This window comes from Mirounga leonina, unplaced genomic scaffold (genome assembly GCF_011800145.1).
Source record: "Mirounga leonina isolate KUSES-001 unplaced genomic scaffold, KU_Mleo_1.0 Mir_154, whole genome shotgun sequence".
Taxonomy (NCBI): domain Eukaryota; kingdom Metazoa; phylum Chordata; class Mammalia; order Carnivora; family Phocidae; genus Mirounga; species Mirounga leonina.
Window position 1 is genome coordinate 59,269,859 of NW_023270389.1, and position 24,294 is coordinate 59,294,152.

The 24,294-nt window shown below is 41.4% G+C and overlaps 1 protein-coding gene across 4 annotated transcripts in view; it reads right to left on the reverse strand.

Moving 5' to 3' along the window:
- Positions 1-12,286: 12,286 nt before the first annotated feature.
- Positions 12,287-24,294, reverse strand: part of GREM2 (gremlin 2, DAN family BMP antagonist) — a 106,759-nt gene continuing 94,751 nt past the window's right edge. For all 4 annotated transcript variants that reach the window (XM_035010930.1, XM_035010928.1, XM_035010929.1 and 1 more), the window contains one exon: positions 12,287-15,224. In XM_035010930.1, coding sequence (XP_034866821.1) covers positions 14,717-15,223 — 507 coding nt within the window. In that variant the 5' untranslated portion in view covers position 15,224 and the 3' untranslated portion in view covers positions 12,287-14,716. The remainder of the gene's footprint in view (positions 15,225-24,294) is intronic.

The following is a 24,294-nucleotide window of genomic DNA, read 5'->3' on the forward strand; positions in this document are numbered from 1 at the left end:
AGTTTACAGAATTCCAGGATAAATCCAGAAATAGACCCCATCAATAGAGTGCCTTCTAACACATGTAAAAACAGATGTGTGGTGCTTATGGGAACACAAGTTGTATATTGGTTGGCTCCTCAAATAAAACAAAAATTAGAAAAAATAGACACCACCACAAAACAAAAGCAGAAAGCAAAAAACTACAAGATGTAAATATTTGGATAACTCTTAAACCTTTTTGCTGAACTTTCAAACATAAAATTTAAAGTTTCCAGCCTTGATTAGACACCCAATTCATAATTTGGGATCCAGTACCTACTCCCCAGACATTAGCAATTGCATCCTTCTCATGGCCTTTGTCTTGTTAGATGAAGAATGTCCCGGCAGCAGAATTTTATGGATGGAGGTAGTGGTTAGGATCTCTTTATGTGTACCAGGTTTTTAAACACACTTCTTTCCTTCAGGATTGGAGTTGGGGTTGGGACTCAAGCCAACAATGCTTCATCAGAAAGGAGTGGCACTGCTCAAATAGCGGAGAGACGCACAGGACAAGGGAAGGGTAGAAGCATTGTGTAGGACAAGAGTGGCTCAGTGAAATGATAGTAAGGCTCCACTTTTTGTATTAGGTAGTGAGCAGACATTGCCCGAGGAAATGTCACCCATGTCCTTTATTCCTATTCTTTCTAAGTACATTTGACCCTTGAGCAACATAAGGGTTAGGGGTGTCAACCTTGCACAGTCAAAAGTCCACTTATAACTTAACTTCTGACTCCCCCAAAACTTAACTTTTGTTAGCCTGCTGTACTGGAAGCCTTACTAATAACATAAACAGTTAACACTTATTTTTTATTTGATTTAATTTAATTTAATTTTAGTATAGTTAACATACAGTGTTATATTAGTTTCAGGTATACAATATTGTGATTCAACAATTCCATGCATAACCCAGTGCTCATTACGACGGGTGCATTCCTTAATCCTGATCACCTATTTCACCCATCCCCCCACCACCTCCCCTCTGGTAACCAGCAGTGTGTTCTCTAGAGTTAAGAGTCTGTTTCTTGGTTTTTCTCTCTCTCCTTTTTTTTTTTTTTCCTTTGCTCATTTGTTTTGTTTCTTAAATTCCACATATGAGTGAAAATGGTATGGTATTTGTCTTTCTCTGATTGACTAATTTTGCTTAACATTATACTCTAGCTCCATCCTTATCATTGCAAATGGCAAGATTTCATTCTTTTTTATGGCGGAATAATATTCAATTGTGTGTGTGTGTATACATATATATACACACTCTTCTTTATTCATTCATCTGTCAATGGACACTAGGGTTGCTTTCTTATTTTGGCTATAATAGATAATGCTGCTATAAACATTGGGGTGCATGCATTCCTTTGAATTAATGTTTTTATATTCTTTGGGTAAATACCTAGTAGTTTGATTGTTGGATTCTATTTTTAACTTTTTGAGAAATCTCCATACTGTTTTCCAGAATGACTGCACCAGTTTGCATCCCCACCAACAGTGTAAGAGGGTTCCCTTTTGCTCCACATCCTCTCCAACGTTTTTTGTTTCTTGTGTTTTTCATTTTAGCCATTCTGACAGGTGTGAGGTGATAGTCTCATTGTAGTTTTGATTTGTATTTCCCTGATGATCAGTGATGTTGAGCATTTTTTCATGTGTTTATTGGCCATCTGGATGTCTTCTTTGGAGAAATGTCTGTTCATGTCTTGTGCCCATTTTAATTGGATTGTTCGTTTCTTGGGTGTTGAGTTGTGTAAGTTCTTTATCTGTTTTGGATACTAGCCCTTTATCAGATATGTCATTTGCAAATATCTTCTCCCATTCAGTAGGTTGATTTTTGGTTTTGTTCATTGTTACTCCGCTGTGCAGAATCTTTTTATTTTGATGTAGTCCCAATAGTTTATTTTTGTTTTTATTTCCCTTGCCTTAGGAAACATATTAGAAAAAGGTTGCTATGGCCAATGTCAGAGAAATTACTGCCTGGGCTCTCTTCGAGGATTTTTATGGTTTCAGGATTCACATTTAGGTCTTTAATCCATTTTGAATTTATTTTTGTGTATTGTATAAGGAAGTGGTCCAGTTACATTCTTTTGCATGTAGCTATCCAGTTTTCCCAACACCATTTGTTGAAGGGACTTTCTTTTTCCCATTGGATATTCTTTCCTCTTTTGTCAGAGATTAATTGGCCATATAATTGTGGATTTATTTCTGGGTTCTCTATTCTGTTCCGTTGATCTGTGTGTCTATTTTTGTGCCCATACCGTACTCTTTTGATTACTACAGCCTTGTAATATAACTTGAAGCCTGGAATTGTGATACCTCCAGCTTTGCTTTTCTTTTTCAAAATTGCTTTGGCTATTCTGGATTTCTTGTGATTCTATATAAATTTTAGGATGGTTTGTTCTAGTTTTGTGAAAAATGCTATTGGTATTTTGATAGGGATTGCATTAAATCTGTAGATTTCTTTGTACCCAAACATTTTAACAATACTTGTTCTTCCAATCCATGAACATGGAATGTCTTTCCATTTCTTTGCCTTGTCTTCAGTTTCTTTCACCTGTGTTGCATATTTTTCAGAGTACAGGTCTTTCACATCTTTGTTTAGGTTTATTTCTAGGTATCTTATTATTTGGGGTGCAGTTGTAAATGGGATTGATTTCTCAATGTCTCTTTCTGCTGTTTCATTGTTAGTGTATAGAAGTGCAACAGATTTCTGCATATTGATTTTGTATCCTGTGACTATACTGAATTCATTTATCAGTTCTACCAATTTTTTGGTGGGGTTTTTAGGATTTTTTATATATAGTATCATGCCACCTGTACATAGTGAAAGTTTTCCTTCTTCCTTACCAATTTGGATGCCTTTTTATTTCTTCTTGTTGTTTGATTGCTGTAGCTAGGACTTTCATACTATGTTGAATAAAAGTGGTGATAGTGGACGTCCTTGTCTTATTTCTGACCTTAGGGGGAAAGCTCTTAGTTTTTCCCCATTGAGTTTGATGCTTGTTGTGGATTTTCAATATGTTGCCTTTATTATGTTGAGGCATGTTCTGTAGAAACCTACTTTGTTGAGGACTTTTATCATGAATGGGTTGTTGTACTTTGTCAAAGGCTTTTTCTGTGTCTCTTGAAATGATCATATGGGTTTAGCCTTTCTCTTATTGATGTGATGTATCATGCTGATTGATTTGTGAATATTGAACTACCTTTGCATCCTGGGAATAAATCCCACTTGATTTTGGTGAATGATTTCTTTAATGTATTGTTGGATTTGGTTTGTTAGTATTTTGTTGAGGATTTTTGCATCTATGTTCATCAGAGATATTGACCTGTAATTCTCTTTTTTATAGTGTCTTTGGTTTTGTTATCAGGGTGATACTGGCCTCATAGAATGAATTTCGATGTTTTCTTTGTTCTTCTATTTTTTGGAATAGTTTAAGTAGAAAAGGTATTAGTCTTCTTTAAATGTTTGATAGAATTTTCATGGGAAGCTATCTGGTCCTGGACTTGTGTTTGTTGGGGATTCGATTTCCTTGCTGGTAATTGGTCCATTCAAATTTTCTATTTCTTTTTGCTTCAGTTTTGGTAGGCTATATGTTTCTAGGAATTTATCTGTTTCTTCTCAGTTGTCTAATTTGTTGGCATGTAGTTTTTTCATAACATTCTCTTATAACTGTTTGTATTTCTGTGGTGTTTGTTGTTATTTCTCCTCTTTCATTTCTGATTTTGTTTATTTGAGCCCTTTCTCTCTTTCTTTCTTCTCTTTTGATGATGATTCTGGCTAGAGGTTTATCAACTTTGTTGATCTTTTCAAAGAACCAGCTCCTAGTTTCATTGATCTGTTCTATTGGTTTCTCGTTTGTTTTGTTTTGTTTTAGTTTGTACATCATTTATTTCTGCTCTAAGTTTTATTATTTCCTTCCTTCTGATTTGGAGTTTTATCTGTTTTTCTTTTTCTAGCTCCTTTAGGTGTGAGGTTAGACTGAGATTTTTCTTGTTTTTTGAGGTAGGCCTGTATTGCTATAAACTTCCTCTTAAAACTACTTTTGCTACATCTCACAGGTTTTTGGACCATTGTGTTTTCATTTGCATTTGTTTGCATGTACTTTTTAATTTTTTCTTTGATTTCTTGGTTGACCCGTTCATTGTTCAGTAACATGTTATTTAATCTCCATGTATTTGTGGTCTTTCCAGATTTTGTCTTGTGGTTGATTTCTAGTTTCATAGCATTGTGGTTAGAAAAGATGCATGGTATGACTTCGATATTTTTTTTAAGATTTTATTTATTTATTTGAGACAGAGAGAGCACACAAAGAGAGAGTGAGAGAGAGAAGCAGACTGCCCGCTGAGTGGAGAGCCTGACGTGGGGTTCCATCCTAGGACCCTGAGATCATGACCTGAGCCCAAGGCAAACGCTTAACCAACTGAGACACCCAGATGCCCCTAACTTTGATATTTCTGAGTTTGTTGGGGCTTGTTTTGTGGCTTAATATGTGATCTATTCTGGAGAATGTTCTATGCGCACTTGAAAAGAATATATATATATATATGTATATTCTGCTGTTTTAGGATGGAATGTTCTGAATATATCTGTTAAATCCATCCGCCCAGTGTGTCATTCAAAGCCACTGTTTCCTTGTTGATTTTCTGTTTGGATGATGTGTCCATCAATGTAAGTGGGGTGTTAAACTCCCCTACTGTTATTGTATTACTATTGATTAGTTCCTTTATGTTTTTTATTGACTGTTTTATGTTGTTTGGGTGCTTCCATGTTGGGTGCATATATATTTACAATTGTTATATCTTCTTTTTGGTTTGTTCCCTTTATGATTATATAGTGTCCTCATTTGTCTCTTTTTACAGACTTTGTTTTAAAGTCTATTTAAATATAAGTATTGCTACTGATATAAGTATTGCTACTCTGGCTTTCTTTTGACATCCATTTGCATGATATATTTCTCCATCCCCTCACTTTCAATCTGCAGTTGTCTTTAGGTCTAAAAAGAATTTCTTGTAGGTAGCATATAGATGGGTCTTATTTTTTTTCATCCACTCTGTCACAGCTTATAGCCTTATAGAGTTTCTTTTGTATATAAGTGTCTTCTTTTCTCTTGCAATCTTTAAAATTCTTTCCATGTTACTTTTTTTTTTTTTTTTTGCAATTTTAATTACTATGTGTCTTGGGGTGGACCTCCTTGGATTGAATTTGTTGGGGGCGCTCTGTGCCTCCTGAATCTGGATTCTGTTCCCCTCCCCATATTTGGGAATTTTTCAGCTATTATTGCTTCAAATACCTTTTCTGTCCCCCTTTCTCTCTGTTCTCATTCTCAGATCCCTATAATGCAAATGCTGTTATGCTTGATGGAGTCACTGAGCTCTCTAAGTCTATTCTCATTATGTAGTATTGGTTTCTCACCTGTTCAGGTTGACCATTACTCTATCCTCCAGGTCACTGATACATTCCCATAGCTTACTATTTATTCCATCTATCATATTTTTAATTTCATTTATTGAGTTCTTCATCTCTGATATGTTATTTTTTTATCTCTTTGTCAAGGATCTCACTGATGTCCTCCACCCTTTTCTGAAGTCCAGTGTGTATCTTTATAATCATTACTTTAAATTCTCTATCAGGCATATTACTTATTTCTGTTTTGCTTGGATCTCATATTGTGATTTTGTCTGTTTTTTCATTTGGGACATGTTTCTCTGTCTCCTCATTTTGTCTACCTCTCTGTGTCTGTTTCTGTGTGTTAGGAAAGTCAGCTATGTCTTCTGCTTTTAAAAGTAGTGGCTTTATGAAAAAGAGGTTCTGTAATGTCCTGCAGTGTAGTGTTCCTTATTCACCAGAACCTGGCACTTCAGGGGAGTCTCCTATGTGTGTTGCTTGCATCCTACTATTGTGTTTGGGTGGCTTTTCCTTTCAGTCCAGATGTCTGCACTGACTCTGCCTATTGTGGGCTGTGCTTGCTCTCTGTGATGTTAGTGAGACCCAGGCATCTATGGGGGCGTGATCGCAGAAGGGCTGGGGGGTGAGGCAGCAGTATTAGAAAAAATTTGTAATGTTTTTATTTAAATTCCAGTTAGTTAACATACAGTGTAATATTAGTTTCAGGTGTACAATATAGTGACTCAACACTTCATTACCACACCTGGTGCTCATGACTAGTACACTCCTTAATCCCCATCACCTATTTTACCCGTCACCCCACCAGTGCCACCCCCCCCACACCCGTGACCATCAAGTATTAGAAACTTTGCACTAAGCTGCTAGTCTAGGCCATATCCTCCACAGCCTAGGGCATGAGTGGTGGTGGCACGCTCTGTGTCTGTGTGCGGGGTAGCTGGGCAGGGCGTGTGTGTGGCATTACCAAATTTGCACTGAGCTGTTAGTCCTAGGCTGGATCCCTTAAAGCACAGTGCATGGTGTGTTGAGGCAGTGGCTGGTCAGGGTGCATGAGCAGCATTAACAAAATTTGTGCTGAGCCCAGGGCTGAGGCCAGCAAGCTTGGAGTGGGCAAGTCCTCAGGAGAATTTGTGGGCAGGGTACACTGCTAGCCCATTAGGTAGCAAGTGCTGGGCAGCACCACCTCCTGCAGACAGCTCTGTGTTTCTGCTGGGGGGCAGGGCAGGAAAATGGAAACTGCCAGCTCCTTTTTTCCTGGAGAAGTCCTGCAGCACACTCCAAAATCAGTATAAACATATCTCCCTCCCGTTGTGCAAGCTGTCACTTCTATGTTGCCTCTCCATGGGCTGTGTGGTCTCTTTAAGGGCAGGGACCAGGCTATCACTAGCCCTCCAGGCTCACCCAGTGCTGCTGAGTCAGCTGACTTTCAAAGCTCCAGGCTCCAAGTCCCGCTGGTTATACAAACTCTGGAATCCAGCCCCTCTGGATTTCAAGGCCAGAAGTTATAGGGATTTGTTTTCCCTGTGTGGTCTCCCTGGTGCTTTCCACTCTCTGCACCCACAGTGCCCTCCTCCTGCGGGCAGCTCCAGACCACCCTCTCTGCCCTTCCTAACCTCTCAGATGCAGCTTTGTCTCTACATTTGTTTGTGGAGTGTGTTCTGCCAGTCTTTGGATAGCTCTCCAGTTTATTTACTTGGAAGTGAGTGTTACCTAGTTGTAAACGTGGAATGAGGTGAGCTTGGGGTCCTCCTACTCTGCCATCCACCCAAGGGAGTCAACACATATTTTTAATGTTAAATGTGTTATATACTGTTTTCTTACAATAAAGTAAGCTAGAGAAAAGAAAATGTTATTAAGTAAATCATGAGAAAGAGAAAATATATTTTGCAGTACTGTCCTGTATTTATTAAAAAGAAGTCCATGTATAAGTGGGCTTGAACAGTTCAAACCTGTGTTGTTTTCAAGGGTCATCTGTATTTCCAAAGGTAAATTTGTCTTTTATTCCATTATGCACTCTCTCTCTTTTGGAAGTCTCAACTCTGGTTTTTTTGTTTTAGCTTGTCACTTGATTCGAGTCTTATTTCTTCGAATGGGACAGTTTTATTTAGATTATTTCACTATCACAGCAGACCTAACATCTCCAAAAACCCATGTCATCACCTCACTTGTATTGGGTTCCCCATCTTTTACACTAACATACTCCTCTTTAGTCACCAAATTCTGCAAATATTTCATATATTTGTCTCTTTCTTTCAGATTCAATTCTGAATCTGGCCCTGTCTGGCCCTAATCTTCCATCTAAGTTCTTGTAAGAGCTGAGCTGGGCTGTCTGGATATGGATTCTGCTCCCTCCAGTCATCTCGCATATTGTGACTAGAATGATCCTCAATCAAATTTCCTATTTCGTGTAAAATCAAGTGGAACCTCCTTTGCTTCTCTTTCAAGGTCATCCACACTCTTTACTCTCTGTTTCCCCCTCCTCCCCAAATCAACTCTCCTCCCACCCCACCCCCACCCCTGCCAACACACATGCTAAGGTGAATATTATGAGATCCACTCAGATACCCTCTTCAGGGTTGATGCACCCATCCCATCCCACCTCACCTCCTGACCCCAATGAATTAGTCAGCTGCTGATGGCTCAAAACTCCATCCCTTACTAAGAATTGTCCTTAGTGCAAGAGAATGCATGCTCCCTCCAGGGGATGCCCTGAAGCCTGTGACTGGCTGATGTGGAATCCAAACCCCTGTCCTCCTTGCTGCAATTTGGGACCACTCTAATCACCATCCCAGCACCAGAACTCTGCTTAGGATCAGATGGAGCCTCAATTGCAACCAGATTAATTTTTCTGCTACACAATCCTATTTCCTCATTCCCTTATAGGTTTGTGTTCTGAAATTACTCCCCAATAAACCTTCTGCACAAAACAGTTTGTCTCAGAGTTTGGGAGACCAATCTAAGATAGGCAGTTCCAGGAGTGGTCCAGAAAGTGTACTCTAAAACAGGATTTGGAGATGGATCACTTGCCAGTCAATTGCCAAAGATGGCCCCTGGCATGCTGTAGCATGCACTGTTAATATTTCTCCCAGGAATAAAGTGAGGTGGGATGTTTGTGAGGGGACTCCTGTCTGGTGCAGTCCTTTCGGTGCTTAAGAATTATAAGGTACACCACACACACACACAAAAAAAAGAATTACAAAGTACAGTGTGACTATACAGACTTTGGAATTGGGTAACAACTTCCAAGTGGCATAGATTTATTGAAGAGATTAAAAAAAAAGACAGGGTGATTGATGACCAATTCATTCAGAATATGAAAGCAATGTGGTCTCTGGCAGAGTTTAATTAAGCCCTAGTCTCCTGCAGTCAGGCAGACTCAATTGTAGACATAGTGCTATTTCAGAAAAGTTTGGATTCTTAGCTCCAGCAAGACTTCTGTGCCAAGGTTAAGGTCCTAATAAGGAAGGATTTAAATTCTAAAATTGGGATGAGAATACCTTGATAAATGTTGTCAAGAATCTCAAACTCCTCAATTCCTCTGAACTTGATAGGCCTGTTGTTAGACACCCACCCCTACTCGGGATGTGCTGGGTTAGCTAAAGGATAAGAGCAAAGTCACTGCAGGAGCCAGGTTAAGTATGGGATTGTGTTCTGAAGGTGCTGGATCAAGGAGGGGGAGCAGAGGGTTAAGCTATGTATCACCATGGGAGCACTCTCCCATGATTCAAGATTTACCACTGTGGCAAATACCATGTGATAGGGTACCAGCATGATTCTTAGAGTATCACAAAAACTGACCCACATTCAATGAAATAAAAATGCAAGAGCTTCTATGATGGATGGTGGAGGAAAGGATCCTCAGGCTCAGAGAAGTGGGCATGCTAAGGTGTATCTGCCATGTAAAGCTAAAAAACCCACCAGCCAATGACAGTCCCAGGAAAGCCTGTGTTCAGTAAAGCAATGTTGCCTGTGCTTATTTTAGGAGCAGCATGGTACTGAGAAGTTCAGTTGTCTGTAGCCCAGGGCTAACAGTAGGAAGAGATGCTGTTAAAAAACTAGGCTCCCTGATGAACCTGAGGATAGCGAGCTCTCAAGATAATATAAGCCAGGTGCCAGTGCTTAACTTTCAGGAGTATTGTGGGCACAACTGTTGCAAGGAGTTATGGGATTGGAGTGGCATCCAGAGAGTCCCAACTGGGAGTTGATTAATAGAATATGGTGTTGTTCCTGGATATGAGATAGATGGCCTGTCAACAAGGGTATTGCTTAATTTATATAGTCAAAAGAAATCAATGATGGATTATCAGAGACAGAGGGCAGTAACTCAGTAAAAAATCACAATTCCTTGCTCAGTTTCCAGATCAGATTGGAACCCATTGACTGAAGGAGGGGCTGATTCTTTAGAAGTCAGGACCCTTTAATACCAGGGCAGATATATTTATTTGTTATTCCTCTGGTACTTAACCAGGGGAGTTAAGACTAGTTACTCAGGTAAATGTGCTATGCGGAAAAAAGAGGAATACTCAGAACTTTTGAAGATTATTGAACACTGGTTCTGAATTTACACAAATATCCGGAGACCCAATAAACCAACACCACTGCATATTAAAATGAGGGGTATATAAAGGCTATCAGAGTCCTAGCCAGTCTGGTTCTCAGAGGGCCCACTACTCTATTGACCAATCTGGTGGTCCTTCTCCTAATCTCCAAACGCATAATTGAAAGGGACACCCTTGGTAGTTTGAAGAACCCTCACAGTGATTCCTTGATTTCTGGAATAAGAACTATTGTAGTGGGGAGGGGCAAGTAGAAGTTTCTGAAACTTCCTACTCCAGAAAAAAGAGTAAATGAAAAACAATGCTGAATTCCAAAGGGGATGGAGTAAACTAATGAAACTTTCAAAGAGTTGAATATTATGATAACTCCTACCATACCCCAGGCAAGTTCTTGCAAAAATCAACTAGAACATGGCAGGTGATAAGACAGTAGCCCCAGTTGCAGCTACTGTGCTCAATGTATTTTTTGTTTGTTTGTTTTTGGTTTTGTTTTGCTAGAACAGGTTAAAATAGCCTCCAGCACTTGATATAGCAAATGTGTTTCTAGCCACACCTATCAGGAACACGAAGTGGATGCCATTGGCATTCCCTTGGGATAAACGATGGTTTATGGTCTTGCCCTCAAGTCTTTGCAAGTTTCTTACACCCTTTATCAAGATGCAATCTGAAATAACCTGGATTTTATGGACATTCTGTAAAATGTCATATTGATTCACCATATGATTGGCATCATGTAGTAGGACCAGATGAGAGATACAGGGAAAGTATATTGGAGGCCTTGGTTTATACATAACATATACACCAAACTCTAAGGTTTATAAACTATAAACCTTAGAGAATAGGCAGTAAATCTTACAAAGATTCATAAGACTTCTGATTCCAGACAAGATGGAGTAGACACATTCTGCCTACGCCTCCCACTAAAGACTTTGGAATATATATATATATATATCTCAAACATAATAAGGCTCTAAAAGTTGGGGGAAAAGAGGTAGATCAGGTAGGAACTTTGGGATCCAAGGAGTGACATTAAAGCGATTTCCCGGGCTTCCCCTACCCCCAACTCCCCTTATGTATCCCAGACTGAGTGGGATACAGCAACCCAGAAATGCCAAAAGATCCAGTCATCACCCCCACCACAAAAACTACTTGGTTTCCCATTTTTCCCTTTTGGTAAATGGCCTGCTGTGTTTGAGAAGTAATGGCAGTGGAATTGGGTGAAGAGGGTAGCAAGGGTGGGTGGAGGTTAAGAAGGATTCAAATGATAACCTGCTGATCAACAAATTTTAACTGTATTTTATGATTTGGTCATATTGGTTATCATGTATGTAGAGCTAATCATCAGTGGTGATGTCAATCATCACATGAGCTTTCTAGGAATACATACATTCTAAGTTGTTCACTCAATAGCACAAATTCATTTTCATTGACTTTATAAATTAAAAATCTATTGGCCAACTTCAGAAACAAGTGAACTGAAATATCTTAGCCTCATTTAAGTGGAATATTCTGTCCCATTTAATAAACTAAGATAAATTATTATTAAGTTGGGGGGTGGGAGGATGGGTTAGCCTGGTGGTGGGTATTGAGGAGGGCACATTCTGCATGGAGCACAGGGTGTTATGCACAAACAATGAATCATGGAACACCATCTAAAACTAATGATGTAATGTATGGAGATTAACATAAGAATACAAAAAATTATTATTAAGTTAAATTTAATTCCTTTGAAGTCCATACAGTAAATCAATCATATGCAAGTTTATTATAGTGTTTATTGTTTTATTGGTAATTGAACTATTTGAATGGAATATAAGTCAATTAGTTGAAAAATAGAGACACTGTGAAACTAAGAAGTATTTAAATTAAGAAATGTTGAAACACATGAAAAGTGAATGTGAAAATGGACAAAACTCAAGACAAGTTCTGGCTTGTTGAAGAGGTAAGTGTGGTGCCCTGGGCATTACAAGTAAGATGAGCTATTTGCAGCAGTTTCTCAACACTTCCTCATTCAGAATTTCTTATTCAAAGAACACAATGAGAAGAGCCTAAGAATTCTGTCTTCAGCTGCTGAGCAATCTGTAAGAGGCTTGGAAACTCCCCAAGACCAGGATTGACAGCCATCCCCATCACCTCTGCTCCTTGAATGCCTGATTCTGATTCTCTTTGAAGATGCCAGGTCCCAAAGGAGGTTGCAGGACGTAGGCTAAGGGTTGAACTCACCAAGACGGGACAAAAGCACTCTGAACAGTGCTTCCTTCATTGCCCACTGAAACAAATTCTGAATTCCATTTTTATGGCACATCACACCAGGATCACATATAATCCTAGAGTATCTTTATTTGTTCTATAATTTAATAGTACACCTATAAAATAATTACATTATACTTATAGCTTTTCTTCATTTATAAACAGACAAAAAAAAACAATTAAATACAATTTGAGCCATTATAAGGTAAACTTTGTACATATAAGAACCCCCAGAAGGAGCTTCACACTGCAGCATATCATATTGCTTCTATTGCTACACCCACAATTGGGTTCAAAGAGAGTGCGCTCATGTTTGTATTCTGTGAGTTCATAGCTTAATCCTTCCTCTATCTGTGTGGGTTATGTGTTAATAAAATGACAGGGTTGGCTTTGCAGTCAGCCAGAGACTCCCATCCGCTCCCACCCTACTCTACTCCATTGGCCTCTGTTAGGGTCATGTGAACCTCCTTCCTTCACAGCTTTTCGCTGTGTGTTCTGCACTGAGTCTGACTTGAGGTTTTCTATTCAATGCAAAAATAATTTCTGAACTTGGACACACTCTCCACTCTTTCTTTCCATCCCAAGGTTCCAGCCTTCAAGGATTTCTGTTGAGTTCTGCTCCTGATTCAGGGCTGTATATACCCATTTCTAAAACGAATACCCCTTTTTACAACAGCACATTCTGCTCAGGGCTCATGGAGTTACAGAAGAGACAGACATGAAACCTGCAGTGTAGAAGCAGGAAATGGAGTCAGGGACACACCACGCCTTGATCTCCAGGTGAATGCACCTAGACCCGCCCCCATCACTGTCTAACTTCAGGAAGCCTCAGTCCCCCAGGCAGTTTGTAGAGGGTCCCACAAACCTGGAAATGGGCCTTTCTGAGTGCCCTTGCAGCAGTACTTGAGACTCGGTGCTCAGAAATTACCAATGAAAGGTTTTCAAAGTATGCTGATTCCCACCAACATCTCATTCACATTTATCAGATTCCATAAACATTACTCACAGGGAAGCCTCTGTGGGGCAATTTAGCAAAGGGACTGAAACTAAGTATAATTTTGCAAGAAAATAAATTATGTCAGCTTTGTTCTGCCAAGAGACCGCAACATGAAAACCTTATTGATTCCTTATAAAAATAAAAGGTGAGCTGATGTTTGATCACCCTTTAAAAAAAAAAGTCCATTCTTTGAAAAGGAAGCTTCTGTAGCTAACTAGATTTCTATTCTATATATTTTATCTTTTACTTTCTCCTACACCACAAAGTGACCTGACTCCTTATATATTTAAATATTTCTCTCTTTTACCAGGAATTTTTTGTTTTGTTTTGTTTAGTGTCATGGTAGTAAAATAGTAGACCTTCTCACACCACATATGCATATTAAACATCACAGGGCTTTTGAGTTCCCTGTTGACGACTTCCTAGTGAGTCCCCTCCCTACACCCATCCATCCCAACCCACTTCCTACCTTGTGCTGCAGTGCTTCAGTACCTTCAGTGAAGTATTATTCATTGTAAAATCACAATGTAAAATCACCTGCCTTCTCCCTGCCCAATCTAAGAATAGGTGCATGACAGTGAACTGCTGATCAGGCATTATTACTGAGTGAACCCCGCTGTGAGCCTTACTCAGAATGGTGCTGCAAAGCCAGAGTCCAAACTCGTGAAACAATACATGGATAGGTCTATAGTGCTTTTGAACAGCTCTTTACAATACAGGTCAATTACAAAACCAGCGTTAATATGGAGACCTTTGTGTGTAATAATATTCTAATTGCAGCGATAATAGCATGCACACCAGAGTTCATCTGAGTCCACGGATGTGGGCGGGGGAGGGAGGTGGGGGACGTGGGCAAGAAAAGGTGGTGGTGGCTGGGGGTGGGGGAGAGTGTGGCCTGCTGTGAGCAAGGTCCCCAGGGAAGCCCATTTCATGATCCCAGTGGCTCAAGTCGTCTTCTCGGCTATCGGGTTTGTTAGGAGAACCTCCCTGTGCACGGACATTGTCCGGATCCGCATCACAGCAGCGCGAGGGCAGCCCTCCCTTCACCGGGGAACCTCGCAGCCGGAGGGCCCCGGGCCCAGCGGGAGAGGGGTGAGGGCCGCATCCTTCACTTCCTGGGAAAAGGGGAGCTGGAGTGTAGGGTGAGGCCCGGGAAAGACTCGCTTTTCCACACGGTGGAAACATCAATGCCCCATCGGCAGCGCAGCCCCAGAAAGGCCCCCTCTCCGACCGCTGGCTGGGGGGTAGTGGGTTTCCAGCCGCGGCCCGCAGGCCTGAAACGCAGCCTGTTGGGGACGCCCAGGAGGGGCCCGCGGTCGGCCGGGAACACAGCAGCGAAGCTCCCCCTGCGGCGCGCGCGTGAGACAAGGGCGCCGTCGGCCCCGGGAAACGTGCTTGCGACGGAGGGGGCCACCGGGCAGCGCGTGCGTGGGCTCAGAGGACGGGGGCGGCGGCGGCGGCGGCGGCGGCGCGCAGAGCGAGTTGCGTCCCGCCGCGGGGGCTTCACTGCTTGTCCGAGTCGCTCAGGTTCACGGACATGCACCGGCACTGCTTCACCTTCTGGATCTTCTTGAGTCGGAAGGGAGGGTCCATCCCAGGGCATTCGAGCTCCACGAGGACGGAGGTGACGCGCTGGGGCTTGCAGAAGGCGCACGACTGGAAGGACTCCTCCTCCTTGCGGACGTGGCGCGGGATGTAGAAGGAGTTGCACTGGCCATAGCAGAAGCGGTTGAGGATGGTGCGGCTGCGGCAGCCCTCCTCGCTCACCGTCTGCCGCAGCGGCTGCGTCTTGCACCAGTCACTCTTGAGGTACTTGCGCTCGGTGACCACCAGGGCCTCCTGGCTGGAGGCCAGCACCTCCTTGATCTGGTGCTGCCATCGCTCCGAGTGGTTGCTGCTGCCGTCCTTGTAGGGCGAGGGGATGGCGCCCGCAGGCCGGTTCTTGCGGGCCTCCGCCACCTTCACCAGCACGGCCACCAGGCACAAGGACAGGGAGAGCTTCCAGAACATCCTGCAACGAGAGAAGAGCGAGAGCATTTGGCTGGGGCGGGTGCTGGGTTTCCTGGTTTCATTAGGAGGAGCTGCAGTCCGGTGGGGCAGCTGGGAAGTGAGAGGGCTTAGAGGCCACCTGCGGACAGCAAGGATGCTCTCCGAAAGGCTTCCCCGAAGGCAAGGCGAGGGACGCAAGGGTAAGTAAAAACGAAGACAGAACACGTACACATGTTGAACCGCTACGGAAGAATCACAAAGCAAAGGTCGCCAAAAATAGCCCAAGCCGGTTTGCCGCAGTGCCACTCATAGTTAACAAGTGTACTGCATTTTCATGTAGGACGTGAGCAGTACTGTCCTATGCACATAACGCGTGTACCTCATTTGATCCTCAAAACAGTTTTAAGTTGGAGGTTATCATACCTACATTACAGTGAAGGAAACTGAGGCCCACAGACGTAATTGGCCCAAGGTTGCACAATAACTGAGAAATGTCCAGGAGCCAGCCATCTCCCTCCGGAGCCACCGAAAATAACCACAAGAGGTGGATCTGATCAGGAATATTAGCAAAAAGTAAAGGAAAGGTGGGCATGGTTCACAAGTTTCTTCCAAATGAGTACTAAACTTAGGAATGGACACAGATCAGGGAAAGTAATATTTACCACCTCTGGTAATTGTTAGGAATAAAAAATTACATTTAACATCTGCACAAAGATATTCAAGTTAATTCAAGTGAGTCATGAATTAGATTCTTGTAGTGGAAACCACGTTCCAGTCGTGGAAGGAATTGCCAAGGTATTGCCAAGGTTGTATTAAAACTGCCTTAGACAATGCAATGGTAACCCACATGAATAGAATATTTCTTCTGTGTTATAGGGCCTCGTGACCCAAGTGTGCAGGGAGCTAGAGCTAGAGAGAAACTTACTTTGAATCATGTCCTGTAGGAAGAAAACCAAGTCTGACTGAAAGATGGACTTCTTTGAAGTTTAATTCATAGTTTCCATTGTTATATTTCCATTAATACCCTCGAGGGACAGCAATACCCCTCAGTAGAGATGATTCTTATCTCCTGATGACTGTAGCTCCTTCATTATCCTTGTCATCCTCACCATCATATTCATGTTTATTCATTGCCTCCCTGCGTATTTTACCACCTCTAGAACTGCATGAGACTCTCATTCCTTTAACATGTACACACCAAAATGGCAGGTAGAAATTATATATATATATATATATACATATATATATATAAACATTATATGGTTCTTTAATGCACACTTAAAATTTAATATTAAATATATTAACTCCCTCAACTATCAATGTCTTATCAATATATTTCTGCTAATAATAATAGTTTACATTTATTGGTGTTCAAAACTCATCCCTCTTACGGTTTCATATGTAAACATATCAAAATTCTATGAAATAGGTAATATTATTTCTCCCATTTTATGGATTAGGAAACTGAGGCATGGAGAGCCTTTACAACTTATCAAGATCATATGGCCAGTATGTGAAATATTTGAATCCTGGCTCCATGCATCCTGGCTGCAGGTGAGTATAGCTATCTTGTTGCTAAAAATATTTGTGTTAAGGGGCACCTGGGTGGCTCAGTTAGTTAAGCACCTGCCCTCCGCTCAGGTCATGATCCCAGGGTCCTGGGATTGAGCCCTACGTTGGGCTCCCTGCTCAATGTGGAGTCTGCTTCTCCCTCACCCTCTGTGCCTGCTTGTGATCTCACTCACTCACTCACTCTCAAACAAATAAATAAAATTTTTTTAAAAATTTGTGTTAAAATATCTAGGCTAAAATATTTCTATATGTCATTATTAGTCTAAGTGTAAACCACAAGAGGCTTTTGGAAACCACATAGCAGAGAATTCCTTCATTTATCAAGTTTTGTTGAGTATTTATTCTGGAACAAACTGTAATAAGCCTTGTGAATTCCAGTACCTCCCTCAGAGACAAAGAGCAAGTTCTTCCAGTGTCAGATGAGCCCTAACAAGATCTGCTCTCCCTGTTCTCATCTCATGGACCTCCTCATCTACACTCTCCTACTTGCTCTGCTCCAGCAACACTGACCACCTTTCTGTTTCCAGAATGTATGTGGCGTTTTTCTGCTCTAGGGCCTTATGTTTGCCTTTCCCCCAGATATCGACATGGCCTTCTACCACAGTCTTCAGGTCTCTGCTCAATTATCGCCACCTTCGTGAGGCCTTCGTGGGTAACTTCATCACAAGCCTGCCATTCACTGTCTCCTTCATCCCTGCTTTGTTTTTGTCCCTGGCACTTAGCATCTTAGAAGATAGTACCGAAGGATCTTATTAAATTTTGCATTGTCTGACTTCCCCAACTGGAATGTAAGGTCCAAGAAAGAAGGACCACCTGTTTATCCTGCACTCCAAACAGTGTCTGGTACATAGTAGGTACTCAATAAATATGTGTTGAAGGAAATACGAATACCCTGCATTTTGGCATGCAGATGACAGTGCTGTAGTTTTGGGAGGCACAATGAATGGTGTAGGTTTGCACAGCCAAGAACATCTGAATCACTGGGATGCTTTTAGATGTAGATTCCTCAGCTCCACCCCTGAATCTGTATCTGAATCAGTAGAGTTGAGGTGGAGCTTGAGATCTGTATTTTAAAGAACTGCTTCCAGTGATTTCCATGGGCCAGTGCCCCAGGGGATAAGGGGGGGACACAAGGAAAAAGCATCAGTTCGTCCTGGACAGGGAACAGGGGAGGCCCAGGAAGTAACAGCTAATGAGTGTCTTAAACTTCAAATAGGATTCTTGCAGGCAGGGACACTGCCAAGAGTGCAGAGTTAGGTAAATGTAATGACAAGAGACAAGGGAAGTACAAATGTTGAGAACAGAGGCGGGGGGCGGGGGGGAGAGGAAAGATTTTCTTTTTTTAGAAAAGCATTTTTGTGCAATACAAGTACTGAAATTTTGAGGCCGAATTTTTAAAGAACTTTCCTCATGCCTCCTTAGTTCCACACATGAATTGTCACATGAAAATGGCCACGCTTCCAGCAGATTCATGGCAAGCACTGAGTATTGGACTCATTCAACTTACACAGCTTATTATATTTGCAGAATGATTTGTGATCTCAATAGTCTCTTAAAAAGAAAGTATGTTGGTTCCATTTTAATAATTTCCAAAATTATTAACATTCTGAATAAACACAACCAAAAGTTTTAAGTCCCAGCCATGGAAAGATTTACAGAGTCAGCCTGGTCCTCAACCCCGAGTTCCAGGAACAGCTTCACATGCATCTTTGATAGGCTCAAAGTTGCATGCTTTCACTCAATAGGTCCTAGCTGTTGTCAGGGAGAACAGAACTAAAACATATTCTGATCATCTTGGGGTAAAAACTCTTAGATTTGCAGTATTAGATGTGATGATTAACAACATGCATTCTTTGAACTCTTTGAAATATTTTTCACAACATCTGGCAATCACCCTTCGAAGTTACGCGTCACACAAGAACCTAAGAAGGAAAGCAAACCTCTCATTTTACAAGACCAGGAAAAGAGGCTGATGATACAGCTAGGGGACTGGGGCCAACCCAGGCTCTTCTCTTTCCTTCCCTCCATCTCGTTTCTTTATTCCTTCACATGTAGCAACAGGAACATTGCCAAGCGTCTGGAATCTCGATGTCAGGACAGGTAAGTAGGCAAGAGGTATTTTGCTTCAGTGACTGTTAGGCTTTTCACTTCAATCAAGGACACTAAAGCAACTGAGTCAGTTTTTGCTCAGGGCACATTCTCCACTAGCCCTTTAGTTTGTGGGGTCCTTAGGGGAGAGAACATGTATGCCTCTTTGTTCAGTTCACTAACTATCACGCACACACACACACCTGAAGTTAGCACTCAGAGTCCTGCTTGGCCTTGAATCACTTTGCTACTCAGAGAAATGGTTTGCATACAATTAACCTCTCAGGAATGTTGCCATAATCGCTGGTCCCACCGCACCAACATCCTTCATTTTACCCTCACACCTTGTGTTTGGCTTGTCTCAGAAGAAACTCGTAAATAAATCCTTTCGGTTTTATTAACCATCCTTGTGGCCTGACAATGTTCTCAGTTTGCAAGGGGTGCCAGGACCATCAATGCTGATATGCTAAGCAGTCTGGGTCCGTCAACGTGGGTTGTGTACAGAGAGAGACGGCAAAAGCACTTTCTTCTTAAGTAATGCCCTGGGGCCTGGCCTTTCTTGGTATCAGAACAACGGCTGCACAGGCCAGGATAGTATCTAGGCAGCTAAGAAATAACTGGCCCCTTCTATCAGCCTTTTCTAGAAGTCTCAAGGGGTTCTGCAATAGGAGCTTGAGCAGTAATGCTTCCTGATTTCTAGGAAAGCCTGCTGCAGTGCTGAATCCTCCCTGCCAAAAGGTGTAAGTGACCAAAGGCCAAGGGTTCAGCTAAGCTGATTAACTCACTCCCAGAGTGACCTTGTTGAGTTTTAGAGGTCAGGTCAAAGCAGTACAGGGCTGTGCATGCGTGGTGAATGGGATGAGGCTCAAACATTTTCTGTGACCTAAGTAAGAATTCTAGACATCCTTGGCAGGTTGAAGAGAAGCACCCAGGGCTGAATATGGGCAGGCACATCTGGGATAAACTTGCTCCCACGGCCCAAGTGAAAACGGAATCCAAATCAAACAGCAAACTCCAAACAAAACCCCCAACGGTGTTAGAATTCAACGATTATTTTTATGAGTTTTACTACTAGAACCTCAACAGCCAAAGGTACTTCATCCGTGACATAGATTCTTAGTTTGGGAGGCTGTGGCTGAGGTCTCCAACTGAGGTGGGTATTCCTTGGCTCTGGGATCAGCCTCTTAGCCTAAAATCACTTGTCTGCTGAAGCCACTTACTTTCAGCAACTGTAATCTGCCGCACACCATAGCCCATGGGCAGATCCCAACCCGCACGCTGTTTCTGTAAGCAAGCTTATATTGAACACAGCCATGCCTGTTTAGCTACATTTTCTTTATGGCTGCTTTTGTGTTACAAAGACCGAGTGAGTAAGGGGGACAGAGACACAGCCCACGAAGTCAAAAATATTTACTATCTGGCCTTTCCCAGAAAAAGTTTGCCAAATCCTATTCCTAACTTTTCCTCTCCCATTCAGTCATTGCTTTCCCTTTCCCTTTGTGCTCTTTCGCTAGAAAGGGAGCTTTGAATTTTTAAATTTCCAACTATGAGACACTTCAAACATAGAGCAAAATAGAACATATAATAAACCCTGTCTGCCCACCACGAAGATTAAAACGATACTAATAGTTCCTATCTTTATTTTGTAATCTATTTCAATTTTGAAAGAAGTAAAATAATATAGGTAAAGCCACAGTTTTGTTCTCTTATCCTTCTACTGTCACTGAGATGACCAGCATCCTGAAGTTGATTATATCATTCCTGCTGGTGCTTTTCCATGTTTACTGGTGTGTTTTGCATATGAGGGCATGTTTGTGTGCACGCATTTGACCGTCACATGTATGTAGTACTACACCCTTGTTGAGCTACTTTTATTTTATTTTATTTTATTTTTTGAGCAACTTTTAAATTCAACAATAGGTGTTTGAGATTTTATACATGTGGATGTCTATTCAACTCCACTGCTGAATCTTAAAGCACAGTTTATACATTCACCCTACTGGGGGACAGCGAAGTTGCTTCTACTTCGTCACTGTTACCAACAGTACTGAACAGTTTTGTGTGTGTTTATTGATACCTATCTGTTATAGGTTTACTAGAGGAGACACTGAGAAGTGGAGATGCTACATCACAGGATATGTACAACTTGAGCTTGGCAAAGTTTTGCTAAGTTACTTTCCAAGTACTTCCCCCCACCCCCAGAGTAATATGTGAGTCCCTGCAGATGCACATACTTGCTAGCCCTTGGTGTTACCAGATTTGTTATGTTTTGCCTATCTGAAAAATTTGAAATGGCATCATATTATTATTATTTTAATTTGCATCTTCTGATTACAAGGGAGTTGATCACCAAGCTCAAATACTGTAGTTGTACCTTGAAAGGGAGTGATTGCAACTTATTATAAGTAAAGGAGAGAAATTAAAACATTAGGAAAGGAAAAATAAGAAGTACTAACTATCAATCTTCTGAACTGTCATGAGAAGAATAGGAAGTGGCTTGCAATTTCAAAGTAGAATGATCAGGACATCCCACATGACTCAGAAGTTTGAAATCCAAATGGATTCATTTACTTTTCCAAGTGACATTGCCTGAGTGGAACACTGACTATCATTTTTTTCCAGGAGAAGTTTAATTTCATCTGGAAAAATTATATTGTGTTTTTAAAAAAAGGTTTTCAACCAAAGAAGAAATGATACTGTCATTATTTACTTCGACTTCTGGATAGCAAGTGTATCATTTAGGAATTTGTAATCAGAGTTCTTAATCTTTGAAACAATTGTTGGGGTAAACCCAGTCTGGGAAATGTAACGCTGAGGCAAGATGGCAGCAAAGCATTAAGTTAAATGAGAAAATGGATGGGAAAGCTCTTTGAACGCTGTAAGCTTATACACACGTGGTTGCTTTTCTCAAGAGCAGAGCCACTTGGGAATGAGAGTGAGAACATGGTTTCTGGGCCTGGAGCTGCCCATCTCGTGACCCTGTGTGACTCACTCCTAAGCTTCCCTGGATTCCCCTCTGTAAAATGGTGTTAATGGCACTTGCCATCCCCATTCCATGTTGCTGTTATGAGGAGTGTGGCACTGAGATCCAGTCATCATCCAAGTACTCTCTGAGTGAAAAGAACATGAGTTTTATTTGAAAGGAAGGAAGAAATTACGACCAATCCATTAAGGATTTTATAGGCAGTGACATTGTTCTCTGTCACCATTAGGCAGAATCTTTATTATTGTTATTATGATGATGATGATGATTTTCAGATGAAGATTTTAGGCTGTGGCTCAAGGGACTAGTCATACTTCAATGATTCTGTGCTTCTCAACCTCTTTCTTCAAGTCTTCCTAGGACAGCCTTGTGTGTTCACAGCGAGCTTCTAAGACAAAAGGCTTCCACTTCTCTGACAGCAGGGTATAGATTTTCTGTCTGTGTACACATAAGAATCAGAGGGGCCTGTCTGAAATGCGTGAGCAAAATCAAAAGCATCCTGCCCATGCACCCCATCAACACTCTCTACTTCAAGCTACTCTGTTTCACTTGTGTGACAGTGGATATCAATGGGACAAGGCATGTAGGAAAGCCTGACAAAACTGTGTACCCCCATTTCACTTCCTCTGGAATTCATGACAAAAGTATTTTTATTCTTTTTCTTTAGTCTTTTGATGTCTTTTACGGATTTTTCTTTCTCTGGCTTCCTCTTAGAGGATTGTGTTCCTCAAGGATTTTTCCATAACCCTGTTTTCTCCTGCCTCACATTCCTACTAAGAATTTCATCCATGCCAAGATTTAAGCCACCAGTTGCTATCTGCTCATGACTCCCAGATGCTATACCCAACTGACTACCAAACATTCCCTGGATGCCCTATAGGTACCCCAAATTTTATATGTTCCAAATCTCATCCTATTTTTTCACTCAGCTCCTCTTCTGAAAGTTACTATCTCCATAAAGAGCATGACATTTATCCATTTCCCCCAGGCTAAAAAGCTGAGAGTCTGGGCAGGCCCTAGTTGATTTACTACCTGAGAGCTAATGTCCTCATTCTTCTTGCTAATAGAAGCACAATGTTGTTCAGGTACTGGAGTCCAGATCCTTCATGGGCACTTCTACATACCATGGAGTACAGAGTTGATAGGTCCCAGTCAGTGACTAACAAGATGTAAGAAATAGCCTCCTGGGAAAGACTTTTACTCCCTGATAGAAAGGGACATGCCAGAAGAAGTTATTGTTCTGGTCTGGGTTGTGTTTGTGCAAGGATCTGGTGACTGAGGTCACAGCAGCCACCAGGAGGGTACAGCATGGGATGAAAGTCAAACCTTTGCAATATAAAGCACAAAATGGAAAGCCACTGGATTCTTGATTACATTGGTAAACCAGTGAATTAACCATCCCTACAACTGCTTATCTCTGGGCTTCAATGTTGTCAGTTAAAAAACTCTTCAGTATGTAAATCGTTTTTATTTGGGTATGGAGAATATCCAAACTTAATCTTCTCACATATTAAATCCGTTAACAAGACCTTATTGTCTTTCTTGCCTCACTTCTAAACCCCACTGTTACTACTTTGGTTTGGGTCTTCATCACCTGAACATTACACCAGTCTCCTCACTGGCCTCCCTGCCTCCACACTCACACTCACATCCACTTTCCAGGCTCCTATCAGAGTGAACATCCTAACATGCAGATCTGTCTCTGTTATCCCTTTCAGTTTTCCCTTTTCAGATTTCCCATCATGAACAAGTTCAAAGTCTTTGGCACAGTGTACAAGCCTTCTGTGATCTTTGTCCCCTCTAGTCTCATGATGTTATCCCCTCACAATACCACGTTATGCTTGAAAGACACAAAACTGTGTGTCCTACCGCATGCAAGGTTGTTTTCTACCTGCAATCATTTGCACAGTTGTTTCTTTTGCCTGAAATACTGTTCCTTCGACCACTGGTGGGTATTTAAGTTTCACTCAAATTTCACTTCCTTTGTGACAGAATCTGTGCTTCCCATGTTCTTCATTTCTGCCATTATCATACCTGCCTCATCACAACTAACAGGCCACTGTGCGGCTATGGGCTGCGCATTCTCCCCACCGGAGTGTATGTTGTTGGAAGACGTGATATTTAATCTTTGTTTCCATATGGACTTGTGGTTGGTCTACAGAATAGTTCTAATAAATGCTTATTTGTGCATGCATGAATGAAAGATTGAATGATTACATAGGTTTTAGCTACACTAGTATAGATGAGAATGTTTTTATTTTTAAAAACTATAAAGAAGAACTTGAAACTGGGTTAACTTTTCAGTAGCAATGATGCTTTTTATGTAAGCCTTTCATCATAATGATTGAATACATATCAAGCTATCAAAATCAGAAATCAACATAACTATTCAAAGTGGAATAACTTTTTTTACAGTCTAATAGACTTGCCTGTGATGCACTAGTAATAT